General features: G+C 41.4%; 3 protein-coding genes across 4 annotated transcripts; 2 read left to right on the plus strand and 1 right to left on the minus strand.

Moving 5' to 3' along the window:
• The first annotated feature begins 293 nt into the window (after positions 1–293).
• Positions 294–2,385, plus strand: LOC103842924 (putative glutamine amidotransferase GAT1_2.1). Its single transcript, XM_009119606.3, is given in 2 exon segments — positions 294–2,292; positions 2,294–2,385. Coding segments are annotated over 2 exon segments (1,170 nt in total). The 5' UTR covers positions 294–1,153; the 3' UTR covers positions 2,325–2,385.
• LOC103842923 lies at positions 2,296–9,309 on the minus strand. Of its 2 annotated transcripts, XM_033279749.1 has the most exons (7): positions 9,086–9,309; positions 8,829–9,037; positions 3,782–4,014; positions 3,507–3,714; positions 3,004–3,089; positions 2,825–2,916; positions 2,296–2,671 (listed from the first exon to the last, which is right to left on the minus strand). In XM_033279749.1, exons 2-7 carry the CDS (start codon positions 8,985–8,987, stop codon positions 2,445–2,447), a joined length of 1,005 nt encoding a protein of 334 aa, XP_033135640.1. In that variant the 5' UTR covers positions 8,988–9,037; positions 9,086–9,309; the 3' UTR covers positions 2,296–2,444. The 2 variants fall into 2 exon arrangements, with proteins under 2 accessions (XP_033135640.1, XP_033135641.1); XM_033279750.1 differs by having other exon boundaries at positions 3,782–4,088; positions 8,824–9,280.
• A 724-nt stretch (positions 9,310–10,033) lies between these two features.
• Positions 10,034–13,088, plus strand: LOC103842925 (sulfhydryl oxidase 1). Its single transcript, XM_009119608.3, has 11 exons — positions 10,034–10,496; positions 10,684–10,708; positions 10,789–10,881; positions 11,014–11,195; positions 11,294–11,363; positions 11,466–11,534; positions 11,622–11,698; positions 11,777–11,915; positions 11,987–12,027; positions 12,119–12,265; positions 12,355–13,088. Exons 1-11 carry the CDS (start codon positions 10,276–10,278, stop codon positions 12,887–12,889), a joined length of 1,599 nt encoding a protein of 532 aa, XP_009117856.1. The 5' UTR covers positions 10,034–10,275; the 3' UTR covers positions 12,890–13,088.
• The last annotated feature ends 2,548 nt before the right edge of the window (positions 13,089–15,636 follow it).

Consider the following 15,636-nt stretch of genomic DNA (forward strand, 5'->3'; position numbering starts at 1 on the left):
GAACTGTATGTAGACATGGACTTACATGTATATTATGAATCTATCTTGGATCTACAGACAACACATCACTATCCTACTTTGCAGTAAGGCGTGGGATGCATGATGTAATGATAAAACTGAATCAGTCTCTTCAAAGATATTGTCTTTCTTCCATCATGTAAGACCATACTGAGTTCTCTTTTTCCATCGGCACTTCAGTTCATTGAATTCTCTATCTTGCAGTCATTGTGCAAAAATAAAAATAATGGTTCATGTAGATCAAAGTATAAAGTGTTATGGTTTATATTTTCTCTTGCGATTCCTTGGATCCTACAACTCTCATAAGAAAGTATCAATGGTAAAGTCGGTCGTCAATACTGTTAATAGTTTTAACTGTCATATGTTTTGAGCAAACATGCAAAACACAACAGGGAAGTAAACACAAACATGACTGGTTCAATTTAAGAACTCAAAACTGAAGTGCATGTCGGTTCTGAGCTGTATATTGACATTTTAACGCTGTATCCAACATGCGATGGGCGTTTTTAACTACGACAACAGTGGAGATCCTTCCATTTATATTTTCCATTAATACGGATTTGTTTGACGTTTATCTTCCACGTAAGAGTGACTCAAGGCCAATTGACAAATTGGAGTTTGATTAGGATGATTTTAGTTAGAACGTGATATTCATGATTTTAGTTTCAACACTTTCCAAATTCGGAAGACATGCATGCATGTATACATACCCATCCATATATATATAAAAAAATAGTAAAGGCAGATAAGCTATACCTGCCTAATTTGTTACAAGTCACTGAGTCATAATTCATATCTAAAACCCTTATCAGATCCATGTTTATTTGTCATTAAGATATATAAATGGAACGTTTTTTAATCAACCAACCTAACAAAAAAAGGAAGAATAATCTTGGTATATCCAGCAAAGTCCTAGCCATCATCTAATCGTAAACGGTTTGACCAAGAAAACATACAGATAAAGATGACGATGTGACAGAAGGGACGTCAGCTTATGCGTATATGCATTGCATGTACGCTGCGACTCGACGCCACCTTTCCTATCTATAAATAACAGAGACAACTAAGACTTGTAAAAACATATAAATAAAGACATAAACAGACAAAAGCTTATTAAAACATAAACAGTTCAAGGATGGTGGTTGTCGGAAATGATCTCTCGTCCAAGACTCTCCCCAGAGTTCTCATCGTCTCTCGTCGAACTCTACGCAAGAACAAGTACGTGGACTTCGTGGGAGAGTACCATCTCGACCTCATCGTCTCGCACGGCGCCGTCCCTGTGATCGTCCCACGTGTAAGCGGGATCCACTCTATGCTCCGGAGCTTCGAGCCTATCCACGGCGTCCTCCTCTGCGAGGGAGAAGACGTAGACCCTTCTCTCTACGCAGACAAAGAGCTGCCAGGACTCTCTCAGGAGGACATGGACGAGATCAGGAGCTTGCACGCAAGCGACACGACCATCGACAAAGAGAAAGACAGCATCGAGCTTACTCTAGCTAAGCTCTGTCTCGAAAGAAACATTCCGTTCTTAGGCATCTGTCGTGGCTCTCAGATCCTCAACGTAGCAGCGGGAGGAACTCTGTACCAAGACATTGATAAAGAAGTTGGAACTACGACGAAGCATATAGACTATGACAACTACGATGAGCATAGACACGAGGCTAGGCTCGTGGAGGAGACGCCGTTGCGCAAATGGTTCGACGAGGTGGATCAGATCATGGTGAATTCGTATCATCATCAAGGCGTGAAGAGACTCGCGGAACGTTTTGTTCCCATGGCATACGCTCCTGATGGTTTGATAGAAGGGTTTTACGATCAGGATCGGTATGATCCGGAGGAAGGTCGGTTTCTGATGGGTCTGCAGTTTCATCCCGAGAGGATGAGACGACTCTCGGATGATGAGTTTGATTATGAAGGATGTGTTTCCGTTTACAAGGAGTTTGTGAAAGCTGTGACAGCGTTTCATAAGAAGCAACTTGATGCAGCAGAGATTGTGATGGAGGTGAAGAAGAAGACGCTAGTCAAAAGTGAGCTTTTAGAGGCGAACACTTCGGTTCTAAGCAAGCAACAAGAGAACAGGCTGAAGCAGATGGGAGCCACGGTGAGGAACTCGTGTGTGTACATGAAGAGGATGAAGAGGAAAGAGGAGCAAGAGAGAGCGATGGATAAGTTGTCCGCAGAGCGTTTGTCTGATCTGCTTTCGTTCCACCGTATGATGGCTCGTCTTTGCTCTGATGCCATCAAGAGGAAGCTGCTGGAACCAGCAGATAGTGACTATTGAGACTGCCTTTTTCATCAACTATTAGCTTTTATTGTAATAAACATGTTACATATAAATGAAAATTAGTTTTTCTGTTTACATTACAACTTGAGAGTTTCCTTTTAAGTAACATCATACATCATTTTTCATCATCATCATCGTATCATCACCGGCAGAAGAAGATGAAGTCAGGATGGTTGACATGACGCAACCTCAGCCAATTGTCTGCGGCTTTGAAAAGGGAGTTCACAAGCTGGTGACCAGAGCCTTTGGTACTCGTCCATACAGAACCTCTCAACTTGTATGTGGCGAGGCCAAAGACAGGAAGCATTGTCTTCTCAACACTCTCCCTTGGCTGCACCTCACACATAGACTGTGTTGTAACTTCTGCACCTGCTAGAACCGAAGATAGATAGTCACCACCTCATAATAATTAACATAATTACCATGCCTAGACTAATAAAACGAATTGCTGATTGATTTACCTAAGAAATTGTATCAACTAGTAGTGTTTCTAATATATAAATGCTGAGTACCAAATGTTACCTTGAAAGGGTGCGTGAAGAGAATGATACGTCAAGAAGCAAGCATCCAGATCCTTGAGTGTTGGTCCTGTGGGTATTTTGTAAATTGGGTACCTACAAAGTATAGTAATTGATTATAAGAGACATGAGGGGGGCAATGTTGATTAAAGCATGTGCACATGGGACAAAGAAGAATAATACCATGCCACGGAGAACCAGCTTGAAGGCAGTAAATCACAGCTTCTCAGCGTCTTCAGCTCAGGAAAGCTAGAGGCAAGGTCACACATCTGCAATGTTAACAACTGAATAAGACAGCTATCTTAAGAAATGCACATGAGACCTGGAGAAGTTGCTAGACAGTAGTTGAACATTGTACAGTCATACTTGATAGTCTAATTGGATGCGTTGGAGCAATTACAATTGAGAAGAGTTGTTGGGTTTGACTAAAATAATAGCATTACATTCATACAATAAATATTTGATGTTACTTCGTCAATAAAAGCATCTTTCAGTACCTAACTTCCGTGTAGACGCATACATAAATTTATTTCAAACCATGAGAAGTGTTAATAGTTTAGTCTAAAACACACTTAACCTGTTTTCTGAATCTATATGATCTTTAATAACTTGTACACAATATAAACTTGTACACAAATAACACATGCCTTGCTAACTTGATATACAGAGTTAAAATAGAGACAAACCTTGTCGGTAAAGGGTTCGCGGATGTAAGGAAGATCACGTTCAAGATACTCAAAGATCAAACGACCTTGAGAGGCTAAAGGCTCCCCATCATCACTAGACGAGTCTTCCATATGCTCCTTTCTTAAAGAGAGTCCTCTTTCTGACTCACTGCTGCTTCCTTCGCTGCTTGAATCCTTGAAATCACTGTCACTCTCCTCACTTAGCCGCCTGCAGTAGGACAAGACTTGAGTTATAGACTGAAGGCAGAGAGGTTCAAGAACACTTGATTTGGTACCTTGAGCTTAAGGGATGAGAATCAGCATAGAGTTGGATGGCAGAGAGAGAAGGAACGTAGTATTGGAAGACACGATCTTTATAATAACTGTTGTTGTTATTCAAAGAGAGAGGAACTCCAGTGCCGTAAGCACTCCACTCTGCAAACGATTCCCATACATCACCAAGAACAAAGTACGGAGGAGGCTGCTGCAACTCAACAACATCACTGCCTCTCCTTTCCTTTACCATCGTCTGCGTGTAAACAAAAAGTTATAGTCTTTAATATAAAAAGGTAATGACTTTAGAGTCTTTGAGACATGTTGAAACTGTTGGGTAAGCTTGAAGATAGCTTAAGTTATAAGTTTCCTATTTGTGTTAGGTTTATCTATAAGAGATTAGGAAACTTATAATTAATAAGTCCTAATGAGTTTAGGAAATAGAGAGATATATATATATGAGAGATCATGAGATGATCTAGTTGTGTGAGTTGAGAGCTTGAGGTTTTGAGAGAGTTTCCTCAAAGATTAATAAGAAGAGTTCTTATATATTGTGTTACATACATTGGTGATCGTGTGACTTGGATACTAGATTTGGTATCAGAGCTATTCGATTCAATCATGGGAGATATAGTTGCGGCAGTAGAAAAACCTAAAGGAGGAGGAACGTCTTCAATACAATGTCCGATGCTTACTACGACGAATTACACGGTATGGGCCGTAAGGATGAAGATACTTCTTAAGGTGCATAAAGCTTGGGAAGCAGTGGAGACAGAAGCTCCTGACACCGAGAAGAACAACTTAGCGCTGGCTCTGCTATTCCAATCAATACCGGAAAGCCTTATAATGCAAGTCGGAGAGTTCGACTTGGCAAAACAAGCATGGGATGCTATTAAGACAAGGCACGTAGGAGCGGAGCGTGTGAAGGAAGCTAGGCTTCAAACACTAATGTCTGATTTTGATCGTTTAAGAATGAAAGAAACAGAGAGTATTGATGATTTCGGTGGAAAGTTGTCTGAGTTAGCATCAAAGTCCGCTGCTCTAGGATCAACAATCGAAGAAGCAAAGATTGTTAAGAAATTTCTTTCAAGCCTTCCGCGAAAGAAGTTTATACAGATTGTTGCCTCACTAGAACAAGTGCTTGATCTTAACACAACAAGCTTTGAAGATATTCTTGGACGCCTAAAGGCATATGAAGAACGGATCAGCGAAGAGAACCAAGAAGAAGATGATAAAGGAAAGCTATTATACGCAAGTAATGAAGGACAAACTAGTCAATCTGCTAGACCCCAAGGAGACCACTCTTCTCGAACATATTCCGATGGAGGAAATCGTGAGTACAATGACCCATATAGGGGCAGAGGTCGTGGAGGACGCTTCTTTGGAAGAGGAAGAGGTCGTGGTCGTTATAACGGAGTAAGAAACTATAATGGAGGCGGAGGAAGAGGGGAAAACAGAGACGCATCTCACATTACTTGCTATCGATGTGATAAGCTTGGTCACTTTGTGGCCCAATGCCCGGAGCTCTTATTGAAGTTGCAGGAAGCTCAAGAAGTTGATAATGCAGAGACACAGGAAGCCGACGAGCTCATGATGCATGAGATAGTGTTCCTAAACGAGAAGAAGGTGCTGCCCGAAAAGTACGAAAGCAATAGTCGAGGAGAAAACATTTGGTATCTTGACAACGGAGCATCGAATCACATGACTGGAGATCTAAGGTATTTTTCAAAGCTCGATGATACGATCTCTGGAAAGGTACGTTTTGGAGATGACTCTCGTATAGATATCAAAGGCAAAGGCACAATCTCATTCACTGATATGAATGGAGATTCAAGAAGGATGACCGATGTTTACTTCATTCCGGAACTAAAAAGTAACATCATCAGTTTGGGGCAAGCAACAGAAGCTGGTTGCGACATAAGACTTCGTGGAGAGTTATTAACAATGCATGATCAAACCGGAAAGCTATTAGTTACAGCTAAAAGGTCGACAAATAGATTATACAAGGTGCGTATGGGTATAAAAGGAGGAACCTGTCTCTACTCAAAGGCAGAAGACGAGTCAAGTAGATGGCATGAGAGATTGGGGCATATAAATACAGAGACTATCCGGAACATGATGCAGAAGGAACTCGTTGAAGGTATATCTAAGGGTTTTATAGAGAAGAAAGTGTGTGGTTCTTGTTTACTTGGGAAACAAGCAAGACAAGCTTTTCCAAAATCTACCTCATACCGAGCTACAAAGGCGCTGGAGTTACTTCATGGGGATCTTTGCGGTCCCATATCACCGATGACACAAGCTGGTAACCGATACATCTTTGTTGTTATTGATGATCACACAAGGTATATGTGGTCAATGTTGCTAAAAGAGAAAAGTGAGGCTTTTAGCAAATTCAAGAAGTTAAGAATCATAGTTGAAAAGGAGATAGGAGAGAAAATACAAACCTTCAGAACAGACAGAGGGGGAGAGTTTGTAAGCCACGAGTTTGATGGTTATTGCGAAGGAGCAGGGATAAGGAGACATCTTACTGCGCCTTACACGCCACAGCAGAATGGCGTGGTCGAGAGAAGGAATCGGACATTAATGGAGATGGCAAGAAGTCTTCTCAAGCACATGTCAATGCCAAATTGTCTATGGGGAGAAGCCATAAGACACGCTACTTACCTCATTAACCGAGTAGCAACAAGAGCCTTGAGTGATAAGACTCCTTATGAGATGTTGCGTGGAAAACGACCGAACATAAGCCACATACGAGTTTTTGGATGCGTAGGGTACGCAAAGATAGAGGGAGTCCACTTGAAGAAACTTGATGATCGGTCACGAATGTTGGTGCATCTTGGTACGAAACCTGGATCAAAAGCATATCGTCTGTTTGATCCAAACACACGAAGAATTATTGTGAGTCGAGATGTCGTTTTCGATGAAGAGAAAAGTTGGAACTGGAATAAAGAAGAGACAGAAAAGGAAAGCGGTGGGAGCTTTGTTGTTACAGACAGCGTGTTTGGAGATAATGGTGAAGCAAGCTTGGCTCCTAAGGCAATCACAAGTGGAGAAGAAACAGAGGAATCTGAAACGATAAGCTCTGGTTTAAAACAGAGCACAAGTGAAGCTGTTTGTAGCGAAGATCAGTCGCAGTGTCTTAGAAGATCAGAGAGACAAACTCGTACACCAGCTTATCTCGAAGACTACATCTTATTAGCTGAGGAACTCGGAGAAGAAGTTCTGCTCTATCTAAACAACGAGCCAAGGAACTTTGAAGAAGCAAAGGGCTCGAAAGAATGGACAAGAGCTTGTGAAGACGAGATAGAGTCTATTGAGAAAAACAGAACATGGGATCTCGTTGATCTCCCGTTTGGTGCAAAACCAATAGGATTAAAATGGGTCTTCAAGCTAAAACTTAACGCCGACGGAAGCATTAACAAGTTCAAAGCTAGATTGGTCGCAAAAGGGTATGTGCAGCAGTATGGAGTTGATTTTGAAGAAGTTTTTGCACCAGTAGCACGTCTTGAAACGATAAGGTTGCTTATTAACTTGGCTGCAACAAACGGATGGGAAATACATCACCTCGACGTTAAGACCGCTTTCTTACACGGAGAACTGAAGGAGACAGTATATGTTAGTCAACCAGAGGGTTTCGAGAAGAAAGGATATGAGAAGAAGGTCTACAAACTCAATAAAGCGTTGTACGGTCTGAGACAAGCACCAAGAGCGTGGAATAATAAGCTTAACCAGATTCTTATGGAGCTTGAGTTCAACAAATGTACGAAAGAACCTTCTGTCTATCGAAAGAACATAAAAGGCGAGCTACTTGTTGTAGCAGTCTATGTCGATGACTTGCTTGTGACGGGAACTAGCAAGAAACTTATTGACGAGTTCAAGAAGAGCATGGCTCGAAATTTTGACATGAGTGATCTCGGGAGACTGACCTATTATCTTGGAATGGAAGTAGTTCAATATGATCAAGGGATTACACTCAATCAGAGCCGATATGCTAAGAAGATACTTGAGAATGCGGGAATGGCAAAGTGTAATCCGGTTCAAGCTCCTATGGAGCTCGGCCTTGTTCTGTCGAAAGCAGAGGAAGAGAGGGAGATAGATGCGACAGACTACAGAAGGAGTATCGGATGTTTACGATACTTACTACACACAAGGCCCGACCTATCTTTTGCTGTGGGTGTATTGAGCCGTTACATGCATAGTCCAAGGGAGTCTCATGGTGTTGCGTTGAAACAATGCCTGCGTTATCTACAAGGAAGCGCAAGCTACGGCCTAATCTTTGAGAGATGTACGAAGATACCAAGATTGCTTGGGTATAGTGACAGCAGCTACAACGTTGATCCTGACGATGGAAGAAGCACAACCGGACACATCTTTTACTTAGGAAAGAGTCCTATAACCTGGTGTTCGCAGAAGCAAGACACCGTTGCACTATCAAGTTGTGAAGCCGAGTTTATGGCCGGGACAGAAGCTGCAAGACAGGCGATCTGGTTAAGGGATTTGCTAAGCGAGGTCACGGGTCGAGAAAGAGAGAAGATCACCATCAGGATCGACAATCAGTCCGCCATTGCCTTGACAAGGAATCCAGTCTTCCATGGGAGAAGTAAACACATACACTCTAGGTACCATTTTATAAGAGAATGTGTTGAAAGAGAGCTCATAGAAGTTGAGCATGTACCTGGTACTGAGCAAAAGGCGGATATTCTTACCAAGGCACTAGGAAGGGTCAAGTTCAAAGAGATGAGAGACTTCATTGGAATGCAAGAGTTGTCACAAGAAGGTTTCAAGCTTAAGAGGGAGAATGTTGGGTAAGCTTGAAGATAGCTTAAGTTATAAGTTTCCTATTTGTGTTAGGTTTATCTATAAGAGATTAGGAAACTTATAATTAATAAGTCCTAATGAGTTTAGGAAATAGAGAGATATATATATATGAGAGATCATGAGATGATCTAGTTGTGTGAGTTGAGAGCTTGAGGTTTTGAGAGAGTTTCCTCAAAGATTAATAAGAAGAGTTCTTATATATTGTGTTACATACATTGGTGATCGTGTGACTTGGATACTAGAGAAACAAACCTTGGGAAGGTAGTGGGCAGGCACAGATGGTGTGACTGACTCCAAGAACCGTTCAACATTGCTTGAAGACGAAGCGGGAGAAGTGTTTATCGATCTGCCGTGAGAGACGTCGCTCTGAGCTCTCTGTAGCTTAGTCAAATGAAACCCAGCTCCCAGCATCTCTTTTTTTTTTAGCTACACACGGCAAAGCAGATGATGAATGGATTAAAACGAAGATGACGACAACTGTTTTCTGATCTTGTTGATCGATTTAGACTCAGCAACACTTGTGTTTCCACTAGTCGTACAGTACTTGATTCAGCTTCTGTACCAAGTTAGTTGAGAAAAATCGAAGTGGAGTTCCTCTAAGAAGATGTAGATCAGTGTAAGAAATGAAAATGACAACGAGGAAGATGAGAGATTATAGAACTGAGAACTTATTAGAATGATTGAAGCTAAAGAGGGAGAGAGAAAGAAGATTTTGATTCATAAAAGGAGAGAGAGAGAAAGAGAATAAATAAAAAGAACATACTTTCAATGTTTGTTTTTTGCATAATTCGCCCCCTTGTATACTATGATTAGTTACTTCTTCACCTTTACTTCTCTGTTATCAATAATACACCCCAAACCACCGTAAATATGTGAGATCTTTTTGATAGAAAACAAAATTTTAGTCATTTTCTAACAGAAACAAAATTATTTGAACACGTCCCAAAATAAATTTACAATGTTGACAAGTGGAATTTATTGTGATTTTTGGAAAAAAAAAATAGGAATTCGCATGATAAAAGAAAGTATATAACAAATGCAATACATGTTGCCACTTCTCATGATATCAGAAAATGAATTCATGCACGTGGACCCTGCTTTTACTACAGTTTTCATTATTATTTTCTTGTAATAAACCGTATTATTATTAGAGGTAGAGGGTGTGCACATGATCGATACATTCTAGTGTCTTTTTCTGCCAAAAAAACTATTGATAATGCAAGAGAAGTGGCGATGATATTATTAAAGTTGAGTATTAATGTGTGAGGTGTGTTGTTGTGTGTCCGTATGACCAAGACAGATGGTGTTGACTTGTGGTTGGAGTCACTTTGTCGATTTTCTAAAGATCATTGCTGACTCAGCCGCTGCTCACTCACTTTCTTTTTGTCCTCTAGCTCAACGGCGCGTGGACAAAACAAAAACTCGCCTATCTCCGGTTCCTTTTACTTTCGCAATTAGTAATGGGCCGATAACAGTATAAACGAAGCCCAATACGAAAAGTTTGTCGGAGAACAACTATCGTCGCCGGTCAAAGCGTTGTCGTTTCAAAACAGAGACCTTCGTTTTTCTCTCAACGGAAGGAGGGAAGCTCCGTCGCTCTTAGATCTTCACTCTGAAACTTCAAAGACAAAAGGAAGATTAATTTAAAGCCTCCAGCTTTCGGATCAGCTTACCATTTGCTTATACTCAACTGGATTTGATGTCTCTGATACACCTGTTTTTGCTTGTGAGTTTGGTGAGCCTTGAAGCTGATGCTACGACGTCGTTTTCCTCCGGATCGCGCTCGATTCTCAGAGACATCGGTAGTAACGTCATCGCCGATCATAAAGATAACGCCGTGGAGTTGAACGCGACCAACTTTGATTCAGTTTTCCAAGACACCTCCGCCAAGTTCGCCGTTTTGGAGTTCTTCGCTCACTGGTCAGTCTTCTCTCTAGATTCAATCTGGAAAAAAGCTTCGATCTTTCGTTTAGGAATGTTCCTAAGTCCTGAGATTTATCAAGAAAAAGTTTTTAACTTTACGTGTTTTAAAATTGAATGCGAAAGTCTTGTTTGTGCCGTTCCGACATTGACAATTGTTTTTGTCTGGTTACATTGATGATTCAAGGTGTCCTGCATGTAGAAACTACAAGGTAAACATTGCCATTCATTGTCCCCTCTTTGTCAGACGCTGTTTGTATTCAATGCTTTGAAACTGTGTGACTCTCTGCAGCCTCATTATGAGAAAGTCGCTAGGCTCTTCAATGGACCAGAGGCAGTACATCCTGGTACCGTTTTGATGACCAGGGTTGATTGTGCAGCAAAGGTACTTACCCCCCCCCCCCCCCCCCCCCCCATCTTCCTTGGTTTTATAGGGACAGCGTGTATCAAGAACTTTTATACTCTCCGTTTCTCTTTTCCTTCTAATTGTTTTCTTATAACTTTTCTGGCAGAACAGATGAATATTAAGCTCTGTGATAAATTCTCCATCAAACGTTATCCAATGCTCTTCTGGGGCCCTCCCAGTAAGTTCGTTGGCGGCAGCTGGGAACCTAAACAAGAGAAGAGTGAGATACTTGTGGTCGAGGAATGGCGTACTGCTGATCTTTTGTTGGGCTGGATTAACAAGCAGCTAGGCAGGTAATGCGTTCACTTAAATCTCATGTCTACCATTTAAATTGAAGTCATATTTATTGTGAACATATTCTGTTTTGTTTCTCATGTTAAATGTTGTGCAGCTCTTATGGCTTGGATGACCAGAAAGTTGGAAATGACCATCTCCTGCCGAATATATCCGACCATGAACAGGTTTCTCAGAATGTGTTCTGCCTCCACTTTGCTTATATTTGTAGCATTTGGTTTAATTGAAAAGAATAAGTAAACAGAGCTGTTTGTTTTATATAATCACAGATTTCTCAGGCCGTATTTGACATTGAGGAGGCAACTGAAGAAGCTTTTGATATCATTTTGTCACTCAAGGTAGAGCTACTCTTTTGATTTTTACTGTATGTATGCATGCATGTATAATCACTTTCAGCCTTGTTGATGAGTAGTGAATTGACACAGGCAATCAAGTCTTCTGAAACTGGCGCTTCGTTTATTAGGTTTCTCCAGCTTTTGGTTCCACATCATCCTTCAAAAAGGTAAAACATCATCTCCATTTCCGTTTCTCTTCTCACTCTTCTCTCTCAAGCCTAATTGAATGTTGAAAATGTATATAGGTGTCGTAAGGGAAGTGCTGAGATTCTCATGAATTTTGATGATTTATGCCCAGCAGGCGAATGCTCTTATGATTCTGGAGTGAACAATACTCTACGAAACTTCCATATATGTGGAAAGGATCTCCCTCATGGATATTACGTGAGTGCTCCTAACAACTTTCTTTACTGCTTTAAACACAGAGAAGTCTGATTCTTAAATCATATTGCCAGATGTTTTGCCGTGGCAGCAAGAATGAAACTAGGGGATTCAGGTAGTGTTCTTATCAAATGATTCAGTATGTTGATAGGATCTTTAGACTCCATCAGAGTATTTGAGCCTCTTTTAAAATGGTTTGGCTGCAGCTGCGGATTATGGATTTTGATGCATTCACTTTCTGTGAGGATAGAGGATGGAGAAAGCCAGTTTGCATTCACAACCCTTTGTGATTTCATCAACAACTTCTTCATGTGTGATGAATGCCGCCGCCATTTTCACGACATGTGCTTAAGGTAAAAAGAGAAAGATCCATCCCCAAGGTGGATATTATCACATCCTTTCTCTCATCTAACAGCTTTTATGTGTTGTTTTTACTGACCAGCGTGAAAACTCCGTTTAAAAAGGCGCGTGATGTCGTCTTGTGGCTGTGGAGCACACACAACAAGGTCAACGAGAGGCTCAAAAAGGACGAGGATTCTCTCGGAACGGGAGACCCTAAGTTCCCTAAGATTATATGGCCGCCAAAGCAGCTTTGCCCGTCTTGTTATCTCACGAGCACCGGGGAGAACATTGACTGGGATCACGATGAAGTCTACAAGTTCTTGAAGAGGTACTACGGAGAGAAACTGGTGTCGTCTTACAAGAAGAATACTGGTGGTGTGAGTAAGGAGGAAGTGGTTGTTGCGGCTGCTGAAGAAATGTCAGTGCCTAGAAACGCACTAGTTGTCCCGGTGGGAGCTGCATTGGCTATAGCACTTGCGAGCTGCGCATTTGGGGCGCTTGCTTGCTACTGGAGGACACAGCAGAAGAACCGGAAGCATCACCACAATCCGCATTATCTGAGGAGATATAGTAGTAACTATTTGGTGATGAACACGTTCAGTAACATTGAAAGCGAGAGGGAAAAGGAGAGATGAAGTTATTTAAAGAAGAAGAAGCTCACGTTTTTTTTTAATCATTCTGGCAGAGGGATTAGCTGGAACTGATGTTGAGCTTTGTTTATGTTGTAACTTTATTTTTTAACAGATTGTATAGATTATTCTCTCCAATTTTGGAATATACAGTAGACACCTTTTATATCTATATATGTCAAAACAAAATTTCTCCTTCAAATTCTATTGAATTTCCCGCCTTTCATTGGTGTTTTGTGATCATCTTCTGCTGCAGTCTCTATAGCAACAGCTTTTTAGTCTGTTGGCTAAATGGAATGGATTCTAAGATTCAGTTACACTGAAGCCAATGGGCTTACTAGTAAACCCAACTCAATGACGGTCGTCAGCCCTGTCTGTCTTGCGGTAGCATTGTAAAAGCTGTGTGTTTTAAATATTGAAGCAGAGCCATCTTTAAAGTTCCATAGGTTTGGTTTCAGTCTCAAGCCAGAGAGGTTTAGGCTTTGGTGTATATGGGTCTTTTTGTGTTGGATTAGGTTCCAGCTTTTTGGATATTAAAATTTTGGATCCATTCAATATTTAATCAGTAGTTTCGGTTTGGATTCGGTACTATATTTTCGGATCAGGTTTAGTTCGGACCCACAATATTTTGCCCAAATTTCAGAAAACATGGAAATGACTGAATTTGAGATCGGTTTAATCAGTTGACCATACCAAACAAATTTCCAAAAGTACAGTTTGAATCAAACTCTTGTTCAGACACAACACACTACACAGCTAGTACAATCCAAAATCTTATTTTGGATCATTCCAAATTTAAAATTCACGAAGATGCTAAAAAGCTAGACGATAACGTTTGTTTCACAACATCACCACCACCACCGAACAAGCCTTTTCCCAAAACCCAACCTTCGATCATATCCCTCGAGTTTAAAAGAACCCAAAACAACACACACAAGATGATAAAGTTTCAATCTTTATTCATGAAATCCATGGGGGACTAAGCTGTTACAATGCAAGCTTATTTATACTAAGTCATGAAAGCCCTAAGCAGAGACAGATGGCATCATCAGGAATCAGCTTCTGCATCAAGGGCTGAAAATGAATTCGACAGCTTTACATTGAACGCTTGAGCCGTACTGGTTTTGGTCTGAGTTTTGTCGTCACTCTTGCTTTTGGAAACGGTAACCTTTAGTGACCGTTGATCTTGAGACTGTGAGCTGGAGGCTGTGTTGTCATGCTTTGATTGGAGACTACCACACGGTTTGTCTTCTTCAAACACCTTAGCTTTGCCTTTCTCTTCAAGTGTAAGTCTCACTTTGGCGGGAGACTTAACTGAAGTTTGAACTTGAGCTTTGGTTAAGCTAAGTTTGCTAATATCCCCCCTCAAACTTAGTGTAGGTGGAACATCAACACCAAGTTTGAATCGAAGAGACTGGAACGCAGCTGTTGGGAGAGATTTGGTAAAGATATCAGCGATCTGTTGTTGCGCAGGAATGTGCTTGACGACCAAGGCTTTAAGCGCAACTCTTTCCCGAACAAAGTGATAGTCAAGCTCAAAATGTTTGGATCGCTTGTGGTAAGCTGGGTTGGCAGTGAGATGGACAGACGAGAGATTATCACCATAAAGCTCAGGTGTCTCAGGTAAAGGCACACCAAGTTCACGAAGCAGAATACACAGCCAGGTGATCTCACAAGCAGTTTCAGTCAGAGAGCGATATTCAGCTTCTGTAGAGCTGCGAGAGACAGTAGGTTGCTTCTGTGAAGACCAAGAGATCAGGTTTCCACCAAGGTAGGTACAATAGCCTCCAGTGGAACGTTTGGTGGATGAACAGCCTCCCCAGTCACTGTCACTATAGGCACGAAGCTTGAAGTCAGTGTCTTTGACAATGTTAATGCCCATAGAAGCAGTTCCTTTGACATAGCGAAGAATCCGTTTGAGCAGGTTGAAGTCTGATGTCATAGGAGAGTGCATCTTCTGACATACATAATTGACTGCGAACTGAATATCAGGTCGAGTCAGAGTTAAGTATTGCAGCTTTCCTGCAAGAGTTCTGAAGAACTTCGGATTCGAAAACGGAGAATCATTAACAATAGGGAGATTCAGTTGAAGAGGCAGCGGTGTAGCAACAGGTTTACAATCTGCCATAGAAGCAACTGCCAAGATGTCTTCTGCGTAGCTTTGTTGACTCATGAACAAACCATCTTTGTGGTGTTGAACTTGAATCCCAAGGAAGTAGTGCAGTAGACCGAGATCCGTCATTCTGAACTGAGAGTCAAGATCAGAAAGCAACCGCGCGAGAACTGAAGAGCTATTGCCAGTAATTAGCATATCATCAACGTAGAGAAGGAGCATGATCACGTCTTTACCTTTGGAATAGATAAAAAGAGACGGATCTTTGATGCAGCAGACAAAACCAAACTGAAGAAGATATGAGCTGAATTTGTCAAACCAAGCACGCGGAGATTGTTTGAGTCCATACAGAGATTTGTGTAGCAGACACACATGATCTGGCTTGCTTCTATCAACGAAACCAGCAGGTTGACGCATATAAACCGTTTCAGCGAGATCACCGTGGAGAAACGCGTTTTTGACGTCCATTTGCTTAATATCCCATTGCATCACTGTGGCGATATGAAGAACTGTACGCACTGTGGCAGAACGCACTACTGGACTGTAAGTCTCAAGGTAGTCAACTCCTTCAGATTGTTCGTTTCCTCTGGCTACAATGCGAGACCGATGCTTCTTGAAAGAACCATCTGCATTGAGCTTA

The sequence above is a fragment of the Brassica rapa genome, chromosome A09 (genome assembly GCF_000309985.2).
Source record: "Brassica rapa cultivar Chiifu-401-42 chromosome A09, CAAS_Brap_v3.01, whole genome shotgun sequence".
NCBI classification, from domain to species: domain Eukaryota; kingdom Viridiplantae; phylum Streptophyta; class Magnoliopsida; order Brassicales; family Brassicaceae; genus Brassica; species Brassica rapa.

Bases quoted from the DNA above. Each gene is read 5' to 3' on its own strand.
- LOC103842923 (XM_033279749.1), bottom strand. From the start codon at position 8,987: ATGCTGGGAGCTGGGTTTCATTTGACTAAGCTACAGAGAGCTCAGAGC. The intron at 3,090-3,506 runs GTTTGTCTCTAT...TTAACATTGCAG, and splicing joins GCGAACCCTTTACCGACAAG to ATGTGTGACCTTGCCTCTAG. The intron at 2,917-3,003 runs GTATTATTCTTC...TATACTTTGTAG, and splicing joins AGCTGGTTCTCCGTGGCATG to GTACCCAATTTACAAAATAC.
- LOC103842925 (XM_009119608.3), top strand. From the start codon at position 10,276: ATGTCTCTGATACACCTGTTTTTGCTTGTGAGTTTGGTGAGCCTTGAA. The intron at 10,882-11,013 runs GTACTTACCCCC...CTGGCAGAACAG, and splicing joins GGGTTGATTGTGCAGCAAAG to ATGAATATTAAGCTCTGTGA. The intron at 11,916-11,986 runs GTGAGTGCTCCT...TCATATTGCCAG, and splicing joins ATCTCCCTCATGGATATTAC to ATGTTTTGCCGTGGCAGCAA.